The sequence below is a fragment of the Schistocerca piceifrons genome, chromosome 2 (genome assembly GCF_021461385.2).
Source record: "Schistocerca piceifrons isolate TAMUIC-IGC-003096 chromosome 2, iqSchPice1.1, whole genome shotgun sequence".
In the NCBI taxonomy this organism is placed as follows: Eukaryota; Metazoa; Arthropoda; class Insecta; order Orthoptera; family Acrididae; genus Schistocerca; species Schistocerca piceifrons.
In genome coordinates this window covers 343,533,915-343,556,553 of record NC_060139.1, presented here as the reverse complement: position 1 = coordinate 343,556,553, position 22,639 = coordinate 343,533,915, and the positions used below count along the sequence as shown (strand labels likewise).

Here is a 22,639-nt window from a genome sequence, read left to right as displayed (position 1 = left end):
GCTGCAAATGGAGAGAGAGAGAGAGAGGAGTCTAAGGAATGTTGGTGAGAAATAGTTACAGCAAACATATTATCTAATGGTGAGAGAAATATTAACTAGTTGCTATTACTTTAATAATGGTGAGTGAACTGTGTTTGCATATTAAGGACCGGTCAGAAACCATTGGTTCATGTTTATTAATGGATAGAATTTTGAGTAATGTCAGTTTTCTGCCTTTAGTTCCTCTGTGGAGAACATCACATTTAACATCATGTGAATGACATCCATTCACAGCATGTTCAACACAGGTGGAATCTTTCGTTTTCAGTCTCCAACTCCTTTCATGCTCAGACAGTTTAGTAGTTATAGACCTACCTGATTGACCTACATATAATTTGCCATGCAGATTGCAGGAAGTCTTATAAATTCCACTATGTTCAAAAGGTGAACTCTTATCTTTACAGTTGACCTGAATGTAGGTAACACTGTCCATTGTGTAAAAAGTTTCAGTATATTTGCTAGATTTTAGTTTCTTGGCAAGTATCTGTAAAGTCATACCTAAGTATAGCATGGGGGCCCATTTATGTTATGAATGTGTTTCTGTGCTGTCTAAGGAGGATAAAGGAATACTGTTACACTCTGTCTCTTGTTTGTGCAGAGTATGTTGTCAGTTAGGGTAGGACTATAACCATTGCTGTATGCTGTTTCTTTGACTGTTTTCAATTTATTTTCAAAATCTGGGTTGGCTTGTGATACAGAAAGTGGATGGTGCAACATGAAGTGGAAGGCTGCATATTTGTGTGTTATGGGATGTGTCTGTTGAAGTTACATTCCTGTATATCTTAACACTGTAGCATGGTAATGTCATAGCTGAGGTCTAAAATGGTCATAGATTCTCCTCTTAACCCCATCGTAAACTTAATTTTACTGTGGTGTGAATTCAAATATTGAAAAATGTATTTGATTTTCAGGTGGTGCATGTGTCCACAAGCACAGTACATCATCCACTTACCTAGTTCAGTGTTGTATTTCAGAACTTAGAGGCTCTTTATCTAAAAATAATTGTTCAAATCAAACAATGGATAATCAAGGAATTGTTCAAAATTATTCATTAAAACTTCAGCTAATAAGGAGTCCAGCGTTAACCTATCCGAATGACTGTACAGTTTTTTGAAAATGGAAATAATTGTACTTTAAACATGTCTCAGTAGACAGTCTTATATTTTCTGTCTTCACTGCATTTTGGATACCGGACTATGCGAATGATGTTCTGTGTATGTGGACAGGTACCAATGGACAATTAAATATATTTTGCAACAGTAGGATTCACATCACAGTAAAATTAAGTTTACAGTGGAGTTGGGAGGAGTCTCTATGAACTTTTTAGACCGCAGCTTTGACATTAGTAAGCAACATAGTGTATTTAAGATATACAGGAAAGTAACTGCAACAACACATTAATACTGGCCATTTTCCAACATCCCCTAACACACAAATATGCAGCCTTCCTCTCCATGGTGTGCTGCCATACATCCAAATACTTTTAGACTTTGAATGTACTGTAGTGTAAGATTTATATGATAGGAGTTTCTTTGGGTATTACATTACATGTGTCTTTTGTATTGATAGTCATAAAATGCCACATATCTTTGTACAACAATCACCAACGTTTTTACAGCTGTGAACTCTCACTAAAGTTGTGTGGGCTACCTGTTTAGTGTTAACTTATCTTACGATGGTATAGGAAGCTGAAAGTAGGTTCATAATGAACTATTGACTATTATTGTGGAACATTAATATTGTGTATTCAAGTTTTTAATAGTCTGTCACATATTTATATGACTACAGTTTGTACATCCATCCTATCTGATACCTCAACAACTCCTCCCAGATTCATACTTATTTTCCACCTCTCTCCTAAATTTTTCTAGTTTTTCTGCTTGCAGCAGTGTTCTGACATTCCAGATATCAAACCTAGTTACAATATTGTCTCTCCTTTCAAGTTGTCCCCTCCACCCCACCCACCACCGCCTCCCCTCTGGTTATTGATTTAACATGAGAGGGAAGCATATTTTGCATCACACTGTTTTACGCAGGAAGGGCAGACTACTTTTACACACTTATTCAAGCCAAGTGCATGTTTTAGGATATCTTATTGACAGGGATCAGGGTTACAATATCAAGAGTACCCTGGTGAAGATAGCTTCAGAAATAAACCATACAAATGTTTAATTTGTTTATATTGTGGGGTGTTGTGATCAGCCCCAATTGAAAAGTTTTGTGTGAAGGGTTCAACATGGAGTTAGATCAACTGTGTATGGGATCAAATATAGGTTTGGCCTCTGTTTAGGTTATTAACTAGTGGGTTTATGCGAAGCATGACCCACATCTTAATAGGAATGAGAAAAGGAAGTTGGCTGAGTTGATAGCAGTATCTGTAAAGGGGGACACTGACACCTATGGGTTTACCCTTGAAGTAACAGGCGTGAGGACAGCACATTTTTAGGGACGACTCAAGATTCAGGTTGATAGTATTAACACTTTGCCGTCCGGCGACACCACAGTGGTTTCACGCGAAATAGCGGTCAACGGCCAGCGACACCACTGTGGTGCCATGTGCACAGTATCGCTCAGTGGCTGGTGACACCACAGTGATGTCATCAGCATGGTATCGCTCAGTGGCCAGCGACAGCACTTTAGTATTTTGTGCATCCTGTTGGTGTTTTGTTTAGGTAACAATAAGTTACACACCTCAACAAGTTTTTTGTTTTTATAAGTACTTGTGCGCTTTCATCATGGAAGACGAAAGAGAAGATACGATTATTTACAATGAATGTGCGGAGCAAAACTTGGAAGTTTCCACTACATCGCGTACGTCTCATCATGATCTGGTTGACAGACTTTCCGGTCACCTAAACCAACACCAACTACTAGGCCTTCATATTCTGAAATGATAAACAAAAACGAAGAAACTGTCATGTATGTTTCAAAAACCAAAAAAAAGAACAACAGAATTACTGTGCAAGTCTTGTGGAGTTGTGTTACATCGTGGAGACTGTTTCGCTGCATATCATATGAAAGAGAAATACTAAGTACCAAAGACAATGCAAATAAACAAATATATGAAACAAACAAATTTTCTACTTATTTACGTGTGTATATCTTCGAAATTTCATGAAAGAAGGGGAACAGGGTTGAGAACTTATGACAACTAACAATGAGATTAGTAAAACCTAAGAATATATATAATCTCTAGATAATGTCAAGAATGACCGGTGACACGCCAAGTAATCTGAATTAGCGCTGCTGGCGCCAAGCAAACCAATTTGTATGAGACGTGCAGATGGCAGAATGTTAAAAGGAATGTTGTTGTTGTTGTTGTTGTCGTCTTCAGTCCTGAGACTGGTTTGATGCAGCTCTCCATGCTACTCTATCCTGTGCAAGCTTTTTCATCTCCCAGTACCTACTGCAACGTACATCCTTCTGAATCTGCTTAGTGTATTCATCTCTTGGTCTCCCTCTACGATTTTTACCCTCCACGCTGCCCTCCAATACTAAATTGGTGATCCCTTGATGCCTCAGAACATGTCCTACCAACCGATCCCTTCTTCTGGTCAAGTTGTGCCACAAACTTCTCTTCTCCCCAATCCTATTCAATACTTCCTCATTAGTTATGTGATCTACCCATCTAATCTTCAGCATTCTTCTGTAGCACCACATTTCAAAAGCTTCTATTCTCTTCTTGTCCAAACTATTTATCGTCCATGTTTCACTTCCATACATGGCTACACTCCATACGAATACTTTCAGAAATGACTTCCTGACACTTAAATCAATACTGGATGTTAACAAATTTCTCTTCTTCAGGAACGCTTTCCTTGCCATTGCCAGCCTACATTTTATATCCTCTCTACTTCGACCATCATCAGTTATTTTGCTCCCCAAATAGCAAAACTCCTTAACTGCTTTAAGTGCCTCATTTCCTAATCTAATTCCCTCAGCATCACCCGACTTAATTAGACTACATTCCATTATCCTTGTTTTGCTTTTGTTGACGTTCATCTTATATCCTCCTTTCAAGACACTGTCCATTCCATTCAACTGCTCTTCCAAGTCCTTTGCTGTCTCTGACAGAATTACAATGTCAACGGTGAACCTCAAAGTTTTTATTTCTTCTCCATGAATTTTAATACCTACTCCGAATTTTTCTTTTGTTTCCTTTACTGCTTGCTCAATATACAGATTAAAAGGAATATGTAGTTGAAAAATTTGAGCCTAAAACGTATGAAGATAAAAATTAGGTTAAACTAAACTTACTTCTTCAAAATATTAGAGGGTAAACATAAAATGAATTAACTTCTGATTTGTTAAGATGTACTGCAGCCTGCAAATTATGTGCATGATTTGCTTCTGTATGTCATTTCACCATGGAATATGGATGGATATAATTTAGCATCCAGTTACTGCATAGTCATAAGCTAAGAAATTAACCAGTGAAAGCAGATAAAGTGCACCTAAATGCTGAGTTACAACTGAAATCAGAATGTCATGCAAAACTAAGAAAAGATTCTACATCATGACACAGATGATGGTGGAGTTAAATCATATCTACATCCACAGCTACATCCATACTCATTCAAGCCACCTGACAGTGTGTGGCGGAGGGTACCTTGAGTACCTCTATCGGTTCTCCCTTCTATTCCAGTCTTGTATTGTTCGTGGAAAGAAATATTGTCTTTATGCCTCTGTGTGGGCTCTAATCTCTCTGATTTTATCCTCATGGTCTCTTCGTGAGATATACATAGGAGGGAGCAATATACTGCTTGACTTCTCGGTGAAGGTATGTTCTCGAAACTTCACCAAAGGCCTGTACCGAGCTACTGACCGTCTCTTTTGCAGAGGCTTCCACTGGAGTTTATCTATCATGTCTGTAACGCTTCCGCGATTACTAAATGATCCTGTAACGAAGCGCACTGCTCTCCATTGGATCTTCTCTATCTCTTCTGTCAACCCTATCTGGTACATATCCCACACCAGTGAGCAATATTCAAGCTGTGGGCGAACAAGTGTGCTGTAACCTACTTCCTTTGTTTTCGGACTGCATTTCCTTAGGATTCTTTCAATAAATCTCAGTCTGGCATCTGCTTTACTTACGATTAATTTTATATGATCATTACACTTTAAATCACACCTAATATCAACTATAATTTATGAAATTAACAGCTTCCAGTTGCTGACCTGCTATATTGTAGCTAAATGATAAAGGATCTTATTTTTCTATGTATTCACAGAACATTACACTTGTCTACATTGAGATTCAATTGCCATTCCCTGCACCATGCATGAGTTCGTTGAGATCCTCCTGCATTTCAGTACAATTGATATAACACGCTGTACTGAAAAATTCTAAGAAAAGTCCTCAGAGCATTAAAATGCATGTGCTTTCAAGAAAAACCAAGCTGTTCCAGTAACAAGAACTATTTGGAACATAGTAACAGAGAGAGAGAAGAAAAACAAATTAGGAAAATTAAGCAATTTATTAAAACATAGACAATAAACTGATCAAAGATAGCCCTAAAGTTTCAGTCTCTTGTAATAACTTTTTCAGTTAGTAGCAGATAATTTAGGTTTGAACACATCCTTAGTAGATATCCTACAGTTTCTAAGAAAAGCTATTCAAAACAAGTTTGATAAAATTTACTTTCACCCTACATTACCAAAAGAGGGCAATTTATTAAACAGATTTATGCTAATATATGTAAAATTATTTTGGAACTGAGTAAATCTGGTGCATTCTAAATTTACGTTATTTCTATTGCTTGTTCCTTAATTGTGCATAGAACTTTTGCAAGTTAAGCCTCTGGCTGCTTTTTCATTAAGAGGAGACAGGCACTAATATGGAAAGATGGTACAGCTGAGTTCTTTGAAATGTGACTGAGATGGCATTCTGTTTGGAATGCCTATAACTGTTCTCACTCTTTTTTTTTTTTTTTTTTTTTTTTTTTTTTTTTTTTTTTTTTTTTTTTTTTTTTTTTTTTTTGCCACTTAACCCTTTGAGAATCAGTGCCTTTATTATGAAACCATGAATGCTATTGCAACACAGAGACATCTAGTGGTACACAGAGATACTTCTGCAACTCTAGTGCTTTGTAGCAGCCACACCGTTCAAAGCAACAGTTAGCACAGATATTGTGTAATGTGATTGTGACAAGCATGGTTTTTAATGTAGTGATCTTATTGAGGAAATTATTGATGGTTAAAGTAAGTATATCTAAAGTCATTGTAACATAAATTTCAGTTTGTACTACTGCTGTTAATGAGTACAAATGAAACCATTGGAGCAGTATTTACTTTTGATATAAATTTATTAAATTTTAGACCCATTTTTGCTTGGTATTTAGGACTATAATTTGTTATCAAGAGTTCATGGAAGTTTTGTGATGTGATATTGTGTCTAAGAAAATATGTGGAATTGCTTTCAAATATATCTGATAAAATAATGGGTGGTTGAGAAGTATGTGTCCCAGTGATTTGAAAGTGAAACCACCACTTTAAAAATGCAATTGATTGTTCACTTTTTGCCATTTCTTCTTGTATTCTTTGCTTACTATCTTAGTAAATGTCAGTTTTGAAAAAAATTTAAATTTTTTATTTGTGTTGTTGGGACTCAAAACACTGTTTTTGGCTGGAAAAGTTGTCCCATAGGATATTTCCTGAAATTAAATGAGAAGACTGAAGCTGTTCCTTAATGCCACAGGCTTTCAATTTGCATAGTTAGTAAACCACTTGGTATAATTTAATATAGGAAAGCTCCTTGTACTCATTCACTTGTGGGTCCAAATGACTTATTAGTATCCAGAACGAAATTTTCACTTTGCAGCGGAGTGTGCATTGCTATGAAACTGCCTGGCACATTAAATCTGTCTGCTGGACCGAAACTCGAACTCGGGACCTTTACCATTCGCGGGCAAGTGCTCTACCAATTGAGCTACCCAAGCATGACTCACAACCCATCCTAACAGCTTCACTTCTGCCAGTACCTTGTCTTCTACCTTCCAAACTTCACAGAATCTCTTCTGCAAAAAAACTGGCAGAACAAGCACTCCTGGACAAAAGGATATTGTGGAGACTGTTAACAGTCTGATGGACTCACACTCTTTTTCCTTTCCACTTAGTTTAAGGAGAAAAAGTATATAGTTTCAGTTTTTGTTTTATATTGTATTCCAAGGAAAGCAGGTGCTGACAGGTGTGAGGATTACCAAACTATCAGTTTTATAAGTCACAACTGCAGAATACTAACATGAATTCCTTACAGATCAATGGAAAGATGGGTAGAAGCCGATCTTGGGGAAGATCAATTTGGATTCCATAGAAATGTTGGAACACGCAAGGCAATACTGACCCTATGACTTATCTTAGAAGATAGATTAAGGAAAGGCAAACCTACATTTCTAGCATTTGTACACTTAGAGAAAGCTTTTGACAATGTTGACTGGAATACTCTCTTTCAAATTCTAAAGGTGGCAAGGGTAAAATACAGGGAGCAAAAGGCTGTTTACAATTTGTACAGAAACCAGGTGGCAGTTACAAGAGTCAAGGGGCATGAAAGGGAAGCAGTAGTTGAGAAGGGAGTGAGACTGGGTTGTAGCCTATCCCCACTGTTATTCAATCTGTATATTGAGCAAGCAGTAAAGGAAAAAAGAGAAAAATTTAGAGTAGGAATTAAAATCCATGGAGAAGAAATAAAAACTTTGTGGTTTTCTGATGACATTGTAATTCTGTCAGAGACAGCAAAGGACCTGGAAGAGCAGCTGAACGGAAAGAACAGTGTCTTGAAAGGAGGATATAAGATGAACATCAACAAAAGCAAAACGAAGGTAATGAAAAGTAGTCGAATTAAATCAGGTGATGCTGAGGGAATTAGATTAGGAAATCAGACACTTAAAATAGTAGATGAGTCTTGCTATTTAGGGGAGCAAAATAACAGATGATGGTCGAAATAGAGAGGATATAAAATGTAGACTGGCGATGGCAAGGAAAACGTTTCTGAAGAAGAGAAATTTGTTAACGTTGAGTATAGATTTAAGTGTCAGGAAGTCTTTTCTGTAAATATTTGTATGGAGTGTAGCCATGTGGAAGTGAAACATTACAATAATAGTTTGGACAAGAAGAGAATAGAAGCTTTCGAAATGCAGTGCTACAGAAGAATGCTGAAGATTAGATGGGTAGATCATGTAACTAATGAGGAGGTACTAAAAAGAAATGGGGAGAAGAGGAACTTGACTAGAAGAAGGGATTGGTTGGTAGGACATATTCTGAGGCATCAAGGGATCACCAATTTAGTACTGGAGGTAGGCATGGAGAGAAAAATCATAGAGGGCAACCAAGGGATGAATACACTAATCAGATTCAGAAGGATATAGGTTGCAGTAGTTACTCGAAGATGAAGACGCTTGCACATGATAGAGTAGCATGGAGAGCTGCAGCAAACCAGTCGCTGGACTGAAGACCACAACAACAACAACAACATCGCATTAGTTTATTTTTGTGGCTGCTGAGCTGACATATCAATCATTGTCAGTTTTTTATGTTTCAGTTCCTCTATATTCGATTTGGCCATTACAATGATTGTATCATCAGCATATATTACTGCCTTATAAGGCAAAGAAGTAGGTAGATCACTCATGTATATTAGAAGAAGAAAAGGACCCAGAACAGAACCTAATGACACTCCTGTAGTAACTAGTTTGCATTTAATCTACTATTATGTATGGTGAGAGTTTGTTTCCTATCTATCAGATAAAATTTTGTTAGTGATAGTTTATTGTTCTTGATATTATATTTTTCAAATTTAGATATTATGATATCATGTGATAAAGTGTCATATGCTTTGCTCAGATCAAGCAGCATAACACAGACAAAAGAATAGCTTTCAAAACATTTCAGAACATCTGTAACCAGAGACATAACAGCTTCTATGGTGTATAGACCAGGCATAAAACCATATAGTGAAGAAGAGATTACCTTATTGTTCTCAAAGTAGCAATAGAGTTGCTCTTTCATGCAGTGTTCTGTGACATCATATATTTTGAGAATGAGGGATGGATACTTGCTGTGTTTCCCTGTGACTATTTGTTTCTTCACATTCAAATTTATTGTCTTCCCTTTGCTCTGAATGTCTGCACCTAGAAATTAAATTCAGATTGTGCCAGTGCAGCTCTGATGAACCTCATCTCCAATACAGTTGTGCTTATTCTGGAATCGAACACACTTCAACGAAATTTTAGTTTTGTGTAATGAAAACATAGTATGTCTTCTGTAATCATATTTGTGTATTCTATCACCATGTACAATACTCCCTGCATCTTGAATATTACAGTATTTGGACCATTGCTTCTGTTTTTAGCGAGCTCATACATAGCAGATTGTTATTACGTGCAACATTGCCGTGGTGCATGCTTTTACTCAATGGTGCAATGTACTACTCCAAACTAGGACACTGACTAATGGAGGTTACACAAAGCCCACGCAGGCTCCACAACTCACGGTAATACCATGATCGCCATCCCAACTTGAAGACGTGTGGTGTCCATCCACATATGCATTGCATGCAAGTCAGATAACAAAAACCTATTAACAGCTTCCTGTTTTAACCATTAAATTATTATCTGGTCCTTCGTGACCATCATTCCTTGGCTGGGTAGATATAGCGCTACATGTCACTCTACCGGAGTGATATGCAACACCACAGCCTGGTTGGGCAACTACTTCTACTCTATCAAAGAGTGTCTTCATAGAAATTGATAATTAGACTTTGCACTGTTGTGTTATATTAAGTCATTTCATTGCATTGCAGGTAAATTACATAAATGTACATCTTTGACTTCTTTCCACAGCCCAGAAACCATTCTCTGGTGGTTGTATGAAATACGACCAGTGTAATGTGATTATATAGTTAACACTGCAGTGTTGCTCTCAGGAATTAGGAAACTTTTTTAAATTTGTAAAGTGATGTTAACACTTCACTTTAGATTCCATCACCTATAAACAAGGAAGGTCTCCAGTGAAAGAAACTTTTATGTTCCCAGCTTTGGTCATACTTTACTTTTAGTTTTCCAGTTTGTATGAGGATGTGCTGGAAGTTAATGCCTCCAAATTTTTATGTAAAAACTCTTAAAAGTTTTTTTTAAAATGAAACAAATGTTATTAACATTCAACTTTTTTATTCATCATATCTACATATTTGCAGTACTGTGCCATTAGACAGCCTCTAACGTTTTTGATGACAGAAAAGCGTGTGACGTGTATGTGCAAACTCCCTTCTTCTCTTAGATGAGTTGACTTACTTGGAAATGCACAGCTGATCTTCTTCTCTGGATAGCCGGCTTCTGGAATCTCTACAAACTTCTTCTCCAAAGAACGATGCTAGTCACAGGAACCTTGAAGGCTCTCTCTCTCTCTCTCTTTGTGGGTACACAATGAGCTTCATAAAGAACAAAATTCACACTTCACACGTAACATTTAACTTCTCATAAGTAACTCGTATCGTCTCACATTAAAAACAGGTTTAAGTCCATTTAGAAAAGAGTTGGCTTAACAACCATGTCTCTAATACAAACATATCGTAAAATACGTCTTGCCTCCAGCAAGCCCAAAATAAGAGTTTTTTCAAAATTCAGAATCTCAGTTGTTCTTTTGTCACTACCAATAGTCACAATTGCAAACAGCACAGAATAACACAGAAGCTCCTTGGTTCTTTGTGTGCTTTGATTACGACTTCCATTGATCACCCGACAAGTACTTTTCGGTGCCGTTCAACCGCCACATCGACCTTTTGCTCGCGACTGATTTCACAACTGCACACACAGACAGATGATGCGTATTAGATAGGGTTCCTTTCTCCCACTCACAGCTAAAATATCATGTGTTCGAGACAGTGGAAGACCAAGTGGTTCTAGAATTTACGCGGAAATTCTCGAAACACTACAAACCCCAAATTGTAGTGGTAATGTGGCAGTGTGTAACATAACTATGTCGGTGCATGAGAAACAGCATGCTGTAACAGAGATTCTGACCAAAGAGTTTGTCCACACATGGACTATCCTCTCCTTTAGCTTGACAATGCCAGGCCATACACAAGCATTGCAACATCTACAACAATCTGACACCTTGGGTTCACTGTCTTCAGTCATCTTCCACACAGTTCCAACTTGGTCCCACCCGATTTTCATCTGTTTCCATAACTTCAAAGAACACCTTCAAGCACTGCACTTTGATAATAATGAAGCGGTGCAAGCAGAGGTGAGATTGTTGCTCCGTTGCTGAAGTCAAACATTCTTCACCGATGGTATCAGCAAACTGACATCTCATTGGAAGAAATATGTTCGTCACCAGGATGACTATGTTGAGAGCTAACTATGTAGACATGAAGAAAAAAGATGCATAATGTTAATAATGTTTGTTTTATTTAAAAAGATTTAAGAGTTTTCACATAAAAAATTCAGAGGCATTAGTTTATAGCATGGCCACATACATGAAAAATATGTCTTCATTATTTTTGTTCTTGTTAACATTTATTGAATAAGCACCATGAAACTTTTCTGTTCTTTTGCATCTGATGCAAGAAAGAATCATTTGGGAACTATTAAAAAATTTTTTTGCTTTATTTCAGAGTTTTATACTTGGTGACAAGGATGTATATTTATTTTCTATTTAATGTTATTTCTTTATCATGAAGTCTAAAAGTGAAATTGTAGTTTACCATTATGTGAAGTGAAAGATTGCTGACTACTCATGAATGTCGTTAGATCTATACTACTATACAAAACACTGAAGTGCTCAGCAGAGGGTACTTGAAATGGTACCAGATGTTAAGTCTTCTTGCTCTTCAAATCTCATCTGGAGCACATAAAGAATGACAGAGTAAATGTCTGTGTGCTGTAATTAGAGTACTTTTATCTTAATATTCCTTATGGGAGCATTACTTAGGGAAATGAAGAATATGTATAGATTCTTCACTTAATACTGTTCTCGAAACTTTGGAAGTAGGCTATCACAGGATAATTGGTGTCTGTCTTGAAGTGTGTGCTAGTTCAGGTTTTTAAATATTTCTGTGACATTCTCCCAATGATTCAAACAAAATTGTGACCACTTTGCTGCCCTCCTTTGCAGATTTAGTATGGGTCTCATGCTTGAACAACATTCTAAATTGGATCACACAATTGATTTGTAAGGAGTCTCCTTTTTACTAAGCATTTACTGAACATTTAAAACTAGTAGCACCACTTTGAAATCTTAACAATATATGGCTGGGTATTTGTGCAACTTTTTTCCGATACTACTTCAGTATGGATGACTGCAGTATCTGCTGAAAGTTTGAGGTTACTATTAATGTTGTCTGCCTGGTTATTTACATACAATATGAACAAGAGGGATTCCATTACGCTGCCATGGGGCATGGCTAAATTTACTTCTATCTTCAATTGTCCATTTGAAATAAGATTCTGTGCCCTACTTTTTAAGAAATCCTCAATCCACTCACAGATTTTGTTTGTTATTCCATATAATCATTTTTGTTATTAATCAGTAATGTGGCGAAATTCTTTTCACTCATCAAGAAATACTCCAGTTGGCTGATTTCTTTCATCCATGGGTTTCAGGATGTCTTTTGAGAAAAGTGCAAATTGGGTTTTGCATGTGTGATGTCATCGTAATCCATGCCAGTTGCAGAGGAGGAGGACATTCTATTCCAAGATATGTAACTAATGTTTTAGCTCAGAATATGTTCTAGGGTACAACAAGAGATGGCTATCAATGAGATAGTATGATAGTTTTGTGGATCACTTTTGCTACCCTTCTTGTCAACAGTTGTGATGTGTACTATCTTCCAATCACAGGGCATGGTTTTTTTGTCCAACTGGTGTATGCTATATTATGATTAAAATGAGAGCTAACATTGCTGCAAATGCTACATAGAATCCAACAAGGATTTCATTGGACCGAGGAGCCTTCTTGAGTGCCAAATGCGTTGCATTCATCATAACTCTGTAGTCTTGTGTTTTGTTCTTCACTGGACCAGGAATGACCATAATAGTGTTAATAACTTAAAAAGGTGAGGGACAGACATAGAACCAAGAGACTACATCAAGTAAGTTACTGTACATACTAGTCATCATTAATAGAGAACTATTAAAGTCCAGATCATTACTAACAACCCTCAATGAATAGGTATGTCAGTGCAGTGAACTGGAACTTGAAAAGTCGTCACAGAGCTTTTGATAGAAATTGAAGATAAAAAAGCAAAAACGACAGAGTGAAGTGTGCATATCTCCTGGAGGAGTGAAAATAAAACAAATATTTGAGAAATTATCAAAATTAGAGACTGGGGTTAACAGAAACATAGGTGATTAGAAGAAAGAGTGAACTTAATTACTTCATGAGAGTAAAGAAAAAAAGAATTAAGAATAGGTGAAGCAAAGAGATTAGTAGAGGTTGCAGGATCATTTCTTTGTCTGTAGTTTTGAAAGAAAGGAATTGAAGTTGCAAACCTATGACCTTTCTAGTAATATAGAGTAACCTAGCCAAGTCTATATTATCATTCTTATGCATTAGATTTTTTGTCATTATGTATTTTAAAAGTGATTTTATAAAAGTGGATTGGACACATGCATAATAGGATCTCCCTACAAAGACAAGAACCATGAGGTAGGAAAGGCTTATTGTAAACAAAAGTGTAAAGGTGAACCCCCATCTTTCCCTGTTTTATGTGTTTTAAAACTTTTAATAGCTTATGAATGAATGTATATGTATGAATTTTCACATTTGCGTGCCTGTCTGAAATGATTTGGCTGTTTCTTCTTTGACATTTGGAAAAATAGTTCTATCTTAGTGTTACACCAGGAGCATTTCTGACATTGTATTTTTGTGTGGCTTAATTATGGAGCAGATGATCTTCACCTATGCTATCTGTGGCATGCTTACCAAAATCCTGCTTCTTTAATCTAATACCAATATACATTTCTTTTCCAGAAATATGCAGATGATGCTGTCTTCATTGCTGCATCATACAGGCTACAATGAACAGCTGTATAAGCCTTCTTTAGTTGGGGGTGGTCTCTATGGGTTAGGTAACCGATCCTGTGGTCTTGAGATGCCTAGCCGTAGTGCCATGCCATCAATCTCTCGTTTACAACAACATATTGAATGGGCATGGAGTCAGGGCTTTGATCTCCAGGGGAGTGAACAGCTTGGTGGAAAACTCTTCAATACACGAAAGTGGATTGGAGCAACTGAAGTAGTCACAGTTCTTTCTTCCCTTAGGATACGGTAAGTTCAACTAATGTATTTGGCATGCTTACTTTATAAACAACAAAACCTGCCACAAATTTAGTGTTACCGCAGATTTTTGACCATTTTAGATAAGAGTGTATATTGCACCCCCTTTTGATAGATACTCGGGATAAGAATCTATTAAAATATTCTGTATCCTGTGAAAACTTGTGTTCATCATGATGCTTGCTTTCATACCAATTTTTTTGTCTTGCTTCCCTACTTTTATAATTTCTCCATCCTTTCATACCTCTTTTGTAATCTTCCTTAAAGCTTTCAACAATGTTTCATGTCTTCAGCGTTACCTCCTTTTCCACAACCATTCTCCATCTGGTCCTGGAACTCTGGCTGCCTTGATAACTGTTCTTTTAGTTTTGGATATTTATACCTTTCCTCCTTCAGTCATGACGTTCATTTGCTTTCTTTTTAAATTAATGACTGTACTATAGGCCACCATCCAATTTATACCTTATAATATGTCTGTATTTCTATCGGGAACTACCAACGTTCCAACATTGACTATTGAAACTAAATCACTGCAGTACTAAATGTTGATAAAGTTTCTTCTTCAGTTCTATGTGTGATTGTTCCATTGACACCTCCCTTCAATCAAAACGTAGTGTTGTATCTCAGTGAGGAACTTGAAACTTTCAGCACAGGACAGAATCATGTAGAGGAACTATGACTCAAAGAGCAGTTATTCATACATTGGATAGCTATGTACGCAGTATAACAGTGTATAATGGGAGGGAATCTCCATGGTATACAGACACTGTAAAGAAACTTCTAAAGAAGTGGAGATTCCTGCATAATAGGTGTAAAATGAAGCATAAGGCTTTAGATAGAAAGATGCTGAATGAAATGTGTTTGGCTGTCAAGAGAGCAATGCATGATGCCTTCAGTGAGTACCATAGCAGAATATTGTCAGATAATACTTCACAAAACCCAGAGAAATTGTGATCGTATTTAAAGGCTGTTAGTGACATCAAAGTCCAATCTGTAGTGAGACAGGAACTGAAATTGAGGATAGCAAAGCAAAAGCTGAAATGCTTAACCCAATTTTCAAATGTTCCTTTACAAAGAAAAACCCAAGAGAATTGACCCAATCTAATCCCCATAACACTGAAAAAATGAATGAAATATATATTATTGTTAGTGGGGTTGAGAAACAGCCATACCAAATAGAACTGACAGGGGATATTGAACATATATAGAGGAGGGCAGCATAAATGGTCACAGGTTTGTTTGATACAAGGGATGTGTCATAGAGGTACTGATGGAAGTGAACTGGATGATTTTTGGAGATAGATCTGAACTATGCCGAGAAAGCCAACTAACAGAGTTTCAACCAATCACTTCCTTTTATTTGTATGAAGACAACATTGCTGTTGCATAAGACATCGTCAAGTACAAGTTATTTCTTTGTGGGCAACATAATATAATGTTACATATAACTTACATAAATTTTTAATTAATACTTGTATAAGTTATTTCTTTGTGGGCAACAGAATACAATGTTACATATTAAACTTAGATAAATTTCAATTTACACTTTTATATTACCCAGTTTATGATGTACATAATTTAGTTCGCATTACAGTTAAATCATTTATAGTATTACATAAAAATTCCTGAACATTATAGAAAGCCTTTCTTTTTAGCCATGATTCCATCACCATTTTAAATTTATTGTGTGGCAGTTCCTTAATACTTTGTGGTATTTTGTTCAGAAATATCTTGCGAATGTGTGGAAAATTGTTTTTGCTCTTGGATATTCTAGTCCAGAGGACATTTATCAAGTTTCTGTTCCTGGTTTCATAAGTATGGACATTAGCACTAATTTCATATATAAGAGCATTCTCTTTGGCATAGACAAGAACTCTCAGTATGTGCAAGCTGGGAACAGTAAGTATTTTGTATTTGGTGAAGTATTCTTTGCAGGAAGTTTTTTTTTTTTTTCCCCAGAGTATTATCCCATAGTTCGAATATGTGTGAAAAAATGCATAATAGGCCATAAGGAGGAGGTCTTGATTGACACAGCTTTTTAATTTTCTTATCAGGTAAACTAATCTTGATAATTTATTACAAACTTTTTCTGTCTGGGTATTCCAACATAACCTACTGTCAAGATGGATGCCTAACAATTTCACTCACTTTTTGAACCAGCTTTCAATGATTATTCTAGGAATGTACTACAATTCCCTACATATCACTCACATATGGACCATGAGGATAAGATTAGAATATTTAGTGGATGCACAGAGGCATTCAAACAATTATTCTTCTTGCACTCCTTACTTGAATGGAACGGGAAGAAACTGGTACAGTGGAATGTGCTCTCTGCCATTCATCTCCCTGTAGTGTGCAGAAAGTTGATGTAGATGATGTGAGGCCGTTCCATGAGTATCATATCAATTCTTCACCCACATACTTTTCTCATGTCCCTGCCTGTATCAAGTCCTGTTTTTCATGACATTGTTTACACTGCAGCTACAGGTAGTTTCTCTGTCCCATTTGTACAAGTTACTTTTTCCACCGGGCAGTTCATCCTATAATGACTGATCTCCTTCATATCTGATCACAGCCACTTAATATAAAGTTCTTTTATTTGTTCCCTATTTACCTCTTTAATTATGTTCTCACCCATTGTTGGTGAGGTCTTTCTTCATGATAACAAAGATGCTACAGACATAATGTGTTCCACTGAGTACTGGCTCAGAACTGATGCCCTGCCTCTACTTAAATTTCTGAATTAAAAAGTCAGTAGCAGTTGCTGTAGATCAGACAGAAGAGATGGAGGCTGTTAATATTTCGCAAGGAATGCATGGATTTAAATATCATCAACAAAACTGATCATTTAAATTTCGAGAAAGTGAACATTGTGCATTAGAAATCACACACACTAATTGAACATTGTGCATTAGAAATCACACTGACTAGTATGATTATTCTCTGCATTTATTGTTCACTATGTTCCAAACCCCATGCATAAAAACGGATTCTTTCAGGGCTCATACATCAGGTTCTGTCGGTGATGGAAAAATAGGGTCAAGAATTTTGGATAGTCATTGGCCTAGCAACCATTTTTACACTCAACAGAGGGATCATCTTAGTGTCACTGTCCCATAGTATGGGTTCAAAGTATGAATATTGCACACTTCCTCCTGCTTAGGCTAATGGAGCCAAATCAGTTCGTTTTTTTTTGCATTTAATAATGTCCTTGGTGGGGCTTATGGAGGCACCATGGGCAGTTCCTTAGAAACCCCCTCCAAAAAATGTGTGTATGTGGTTTTTTTTTTTACCAGTTTCTTCATACCAAAACCGAGCTGCAGACTCCTAGACAGCACATAATAAAATCAAGCCTGAGAGGTAAAATTAGTTTTGCATTATTTCAATTTCACACAAGTAAATTATCAAAAATTTTACAATATATTCCTAAGATCTTGATTTCAAACAACCTCAGAAATCTTCTTGATATCTTTATCCTTTTCCAAGATACAGTGTTTCAAAGTTACCGTACTTGTACGTGGAAAATCCAGTGTGAGGCAAAAACTTAGTTTATACAGCATGGAGAAATACACAGTCTGTGTTATCATCAGAAGGATTCTGGAAACCACATATTGTTGTACTGAAGCGAACGTAAAACTTTTTTGCATGTAAAATCTGGCCTGAGATGTAAAATTAGTTTTGTGTTATTTCAATTTCACATAAGTAAATTATTAAAATTTTGCTGACCCTTAAAGTTCTTTCATATGAGGGGCAGCAGAAAGAAGGGAACCAGTGGAAAAATGCTCCTACCGGAGGACAAAAAAGTGTGAAATGTTCATTCTTAAAAGACTCTGAAAAGTGGTGCACCAGCTGCCTCATTTTACCTTCCTTAGCACCTTTAAAATATTTTCCCAATAATTTTGGCATGTGAGTATATTTGAACTGTTTCATGCTGAGAGAGAAGGTGACACAGTAGTAGTGAGGATGAGACAAAATTGAACAGTAATAAATACTGTAAGACAGTAGACAATGATCATGGTATAGAAGGAGTGAAGGAGACGATTGCAGTGTAAGAGAAAGAGCAGGACACAAGGGAAGTGGAACATACTTGTAATTGACAGTGACCAGAACAGTGTTAGGGGAAAAAAAGGAGGATACAGTGCCATTGAGAGAGAAAAAAGAAGAGGAGAAAGTTGAAGTAGGTTAGAGCCAGTGATAATGAGAGACAGAGTCTGTGACGACAACAAGAAAGAGAGAAATAGTGACAGTGAGAAGAGACAGCAGCAGTGGGAAGGAATGAATGATGTGGTAGCAGTAAGAGAGAGCAAGAGGGAGACAGTGACAATGAGAGGAGACAGTAGTAGGAGGACAGAAAAAAGGATATTGTGGCTGTGAGACAGGAGACAGTGAAAGGAAGAAAGACACAAAGAGATAATGACCTCAGTTGGGCTGAATGAGTGAGTGAGAATGGGCAAGAGGGAGTGGACGGTTATGAGCGAGTTACAGTGAAGGACTAGTGGGCATGACTGAGTTACAGTTAGGGGATCTTGTGGGATTGAGAGGTGAGTTGTATATTAAAAAGAGTGTGAATATATTTACATGCCAAAATGTTTGGAAAATTTTTTGAAGGTACTAAGGGAGGTAGGAGAGACAGCTTGTACCCCACTTTTAGTCAGAGTTTTCTAATAAAAAGGAGCATATTCGCCTTTTTTGTGCTCCAGTATGAGCATTTTTCAACTGATCTTCAAGTATGGTTGAAGTATCAAACTTTCTTGCCATTTTCAGGGTGTGACACATAGTAAAGGACTCCATAAGGGTAACAGTAAATTCTAGTAGTAATGTTAATGTTATATTTGTTGATTTTTTACTCTTTTTCCCATATCAGTCTTATAGATATGGCCTAATGGATACACTGACCACATTGGGAAAATAAGTTCTCCAATGATACAAGTCATTCAAGGAGGACTGAGAGGAAGTTACTGATGAACTCTGCAGTGGATGTCCATCAACATTCCCAATTGACAGAAATGTGACACATGTGCACGATTGATTCAATTCTGACTGGTGGCTGAGCCTTCAGCTGATAACAGACATTCTGAGCATGATGAAAATAACACTTTACCCCATTGTAACCAAATATTTGAACATGAAAAGCAGATCACAAACTTTTTCCAAAAGTCAAACAACGGAAAATCCAATATGAAATGTAACAATATTGTGAAAATGAAAGTTGCCACTCACCATATAGCAGAGATGCTGAGTTGCAGATAGGCACAACAAAAAGACTGTCGCAAAATTAGCTTTCAGCCAGTATTGATGAAGGCAGAGATGCTGAGTTGCAGATGGGCACAACAAAAAGACTGTCACAAATATAGCTTTCGGCCAGTATTGACGAACGCCTTTTCACAATATTGTGTTTCCAAAAGTGTGGACTGTTGAACAAAATGACATGCTAGTGCTCCATCATATGTTTCTCTGTCTTTTCACAGGTGTCAGCTAGTAGACTTTCATCGACCAACAAGTGCTGATGGAAGTCATCCTGAACTATTTGGCTGGGTTTTGGAATACTTTCAAAAGAATGAAGAATTCAAACCACCACTCTATCTTCAGCATCAAGGTATAAACTTTAGATATTACTCGTACTTTGCATACTTTTGATGTTATTTAGTGAAGTGAAGTGAAAATGAGTAGTGCTATTTAGCTAAACTTAATCATGAAAAGGTGAAATGGTGATACCCTTGGCAGCCTGAGGATAAGTCACGATAAAAACAATGTGCAACCTCTGGCAATGTGATTCAATATCTTCACTACATTGGAAGTTTCAGAAGGGTAGTGTCCATCGTGGGGTATGGAAAGATGAATAATTAGACTATTCCAATAAATGCATAACCAATAAAGTTAACCATTGACAATTTTGGGAGTAGGTTGAAACACAGGGAGGAAACACACAATCTGTGTACAGGCAGGCCAGATTTTATGCATTCTGTGTGCCCAAGTGGCTTTTGCAGCTGACATGGCTGGTTTTTCATGTTATGTTATGTCAGGCTGTCAGCTTGAGTTTGTTTAGCATTCTATCATATTTAGTTCGGTACTTCACTTCTGATATTTAGAAAGTGTAAAATGTAGACTGCTGGCATTTGGATTATGTTTTTTCCTCATGTATTTCATTGTCAAATTCCAAAAGTTGTCACTAGCATTTCTTTTATCACTGTTTACAATCCTTATAATCCCTTGAAAACTACAAAATAAATCTGTAGCCTTTTTCTGCTAAAGCTCAAAATTTAGTTCTTCAAACTGTTATAAAAGAGTTTAATCATTTGTCATGAAACAGAATATCAATCTATATCCGCAAGATGCATTACCTTCTTACTCATTTGTTTAAAAAACATCCTGCATTCACATGTGGGTTATATGAAAATATTCCAAATGTTTGGAAAATGACAGGATACTGCTCCATTGTCATACTTCAAAGGTAGGCACCCACCTATGTTCCAACAATGTGCAAATTTTACCTGTATTCTACATGTTTACTGTGAATCAGTCGCTGGAATGATTATTTTTCTCAAGTCTTCCCCTTCCTTTCATTTTTTCAAATAATTCAAAACAAAAGGAAACTCTTTTGGAGAAGGAAGTTGGTCTGAATATCTAACATCAAAACCTGAGAAAACTTAGTTTGTAAGGAAGGAAGGGAGAAAGAAAGAAAGATTAAAGTCTAACATTCCAGCAGCAGCTTGATCATTAGAGACTGAGCACAGGACCAGTGTATGAAAGGATGTGGAACAATATTGTCAGTCCCCTTTTCAAAGGAACCATTCTAGCATTTGCCTGGAGCAATTTAGGGAAATCATGTAAAACCTAACTCTGGATGGCTGGACAGGTATTCAAACCTTCATCCTACTAGATACAAGCCCAGTGTGCTAACCGCTGCACCACTGTGCTCGGCTGTATTTTGTAATCAGAGACTAATTGAAGAGTGCCCTTACTGAACCAAACAGTATGTTCAGCAGTTTGCTCTTATTTTAATTTTTTTCTTTTTATTCTAATTTAACAAGTTTCTGTGAGCCAAGGTGCTGTGGATGAGTCATTAAATAATTAAGAAGACATCAAAACAGTTTACAGTAATATGTACAGTAACTAATACATTGCAGTAACTCTTGTGTAGAATAGAAGGAATGTGCCAAATGCAAATCTTTCAATGTAGATTTGAACATCTGGGGTTTATCATGTAATTTTTTCAGTTCTGCTGGAAACCTATTAAAATGTGACCTTTCAGTAGAATGCTACACAATTATTTTCAGTTCTAGTGTTCACTGAATGAATGTGAATTTCCTTGTCAATGAATCTGTATTCTCCCACCCAAATTTAGTCAACTATTGGCTGTGTAGTGTAGAACTTATGGCTTCTTAGCCTCTCTTTGCACAACCTCTTCATTTTTAGTACTTTCTCTCCTTGTCAAAAATTTAATTTATAGACCTCCATTTTAGTGGTTCTGTTCAAATGATTTCATGCTGTTGACTTTGTTTCTGAATTGTTCTTTGGTTTAGTTCATATCTAGTGCAATACCAGTTTCTTCTGCAAATCTTTTGTCCTCTTCTGCCGACTTGGAGGTGCACTTTAATGGTGTGATGTAATTGAAGGTCTTTTGCCTAATCGGTTTTCACCCAGTCTTACTAAGGATCCATAAAATTTCAACTGTTGTTTTTGCGTTGTGTCTGTAATCTTTTTGATGGATTTGTGGAGACTTCCTTGTTTTTCTTATTCTTCCATGTCCCATCAGTAATTTTCTGGATTCCTAAAATATCTGAGAATCTTCATTTACTTCTTTTCAAGTCCTTCCAACTTTCTCTTTTTATTTAAAATTAGACACTCTGAAGTGTGGAGTCCTCCTTGTTTTTTAACTGAATTATAATGCCTGATTTTGCCCTTGTAGGATGTAGCTCATTTGTTGTACCTTTCTGTGTTAGTTTGTAAGCAAGGTTTAATTTTCTGATTATTCCTTTAGTTGCCTTTTAATCCGGTCCATTATATTGGATCCACTCTTCTAAGTATTTGAGTTTGTCTGACCTTTTTATCTTCCTGTATTTTACCCCAAAGTATTTCTCCTTTTGGTGACTGTGTTCCGTATATTTCATCTTTTGATAAGAGATTTTGACACCTGTTTATCCAGTAATTTAATGTAAACTCTCCAGCATTCTTTGGGCATCCTTCCAGTTTCGGTATGAGACACCAAGGTCATTGGCAAAAGCTAAATCTGATTTCTGTACTTCCCAAGGTGTATTCCACTTATTACTTGCAACTTCAGACCTTCCCAACTTTTCATTATTTTCTCCAGGATGACATCAAA

At 36.7% G+C, this 22,639-nt stretch overlaps 1 protein-coding gene across 1 annotated transcript in view; it reads left to right on the top strand.

The window, feature by feature from the left end:
* The window catches only part of LOC124777179 (zinc finger-containing ubiquitin peptidase 1-like), a 176,516-nt gene that overhangs the window by 95,066 nt on the left and 58,811 nt on the right, over positions 1 to 22,639 (top strand). The window contains 2 exon segments of the mRNA XM_047252490.1: positions 14,008 to 14,304; positions 19,785 to 19,912. Of these exon segments, the coding sequence (XP_047108446.1) occupies positions 14,008 to 14,304; positions 19,785 to 19,912 (425 nt within the window).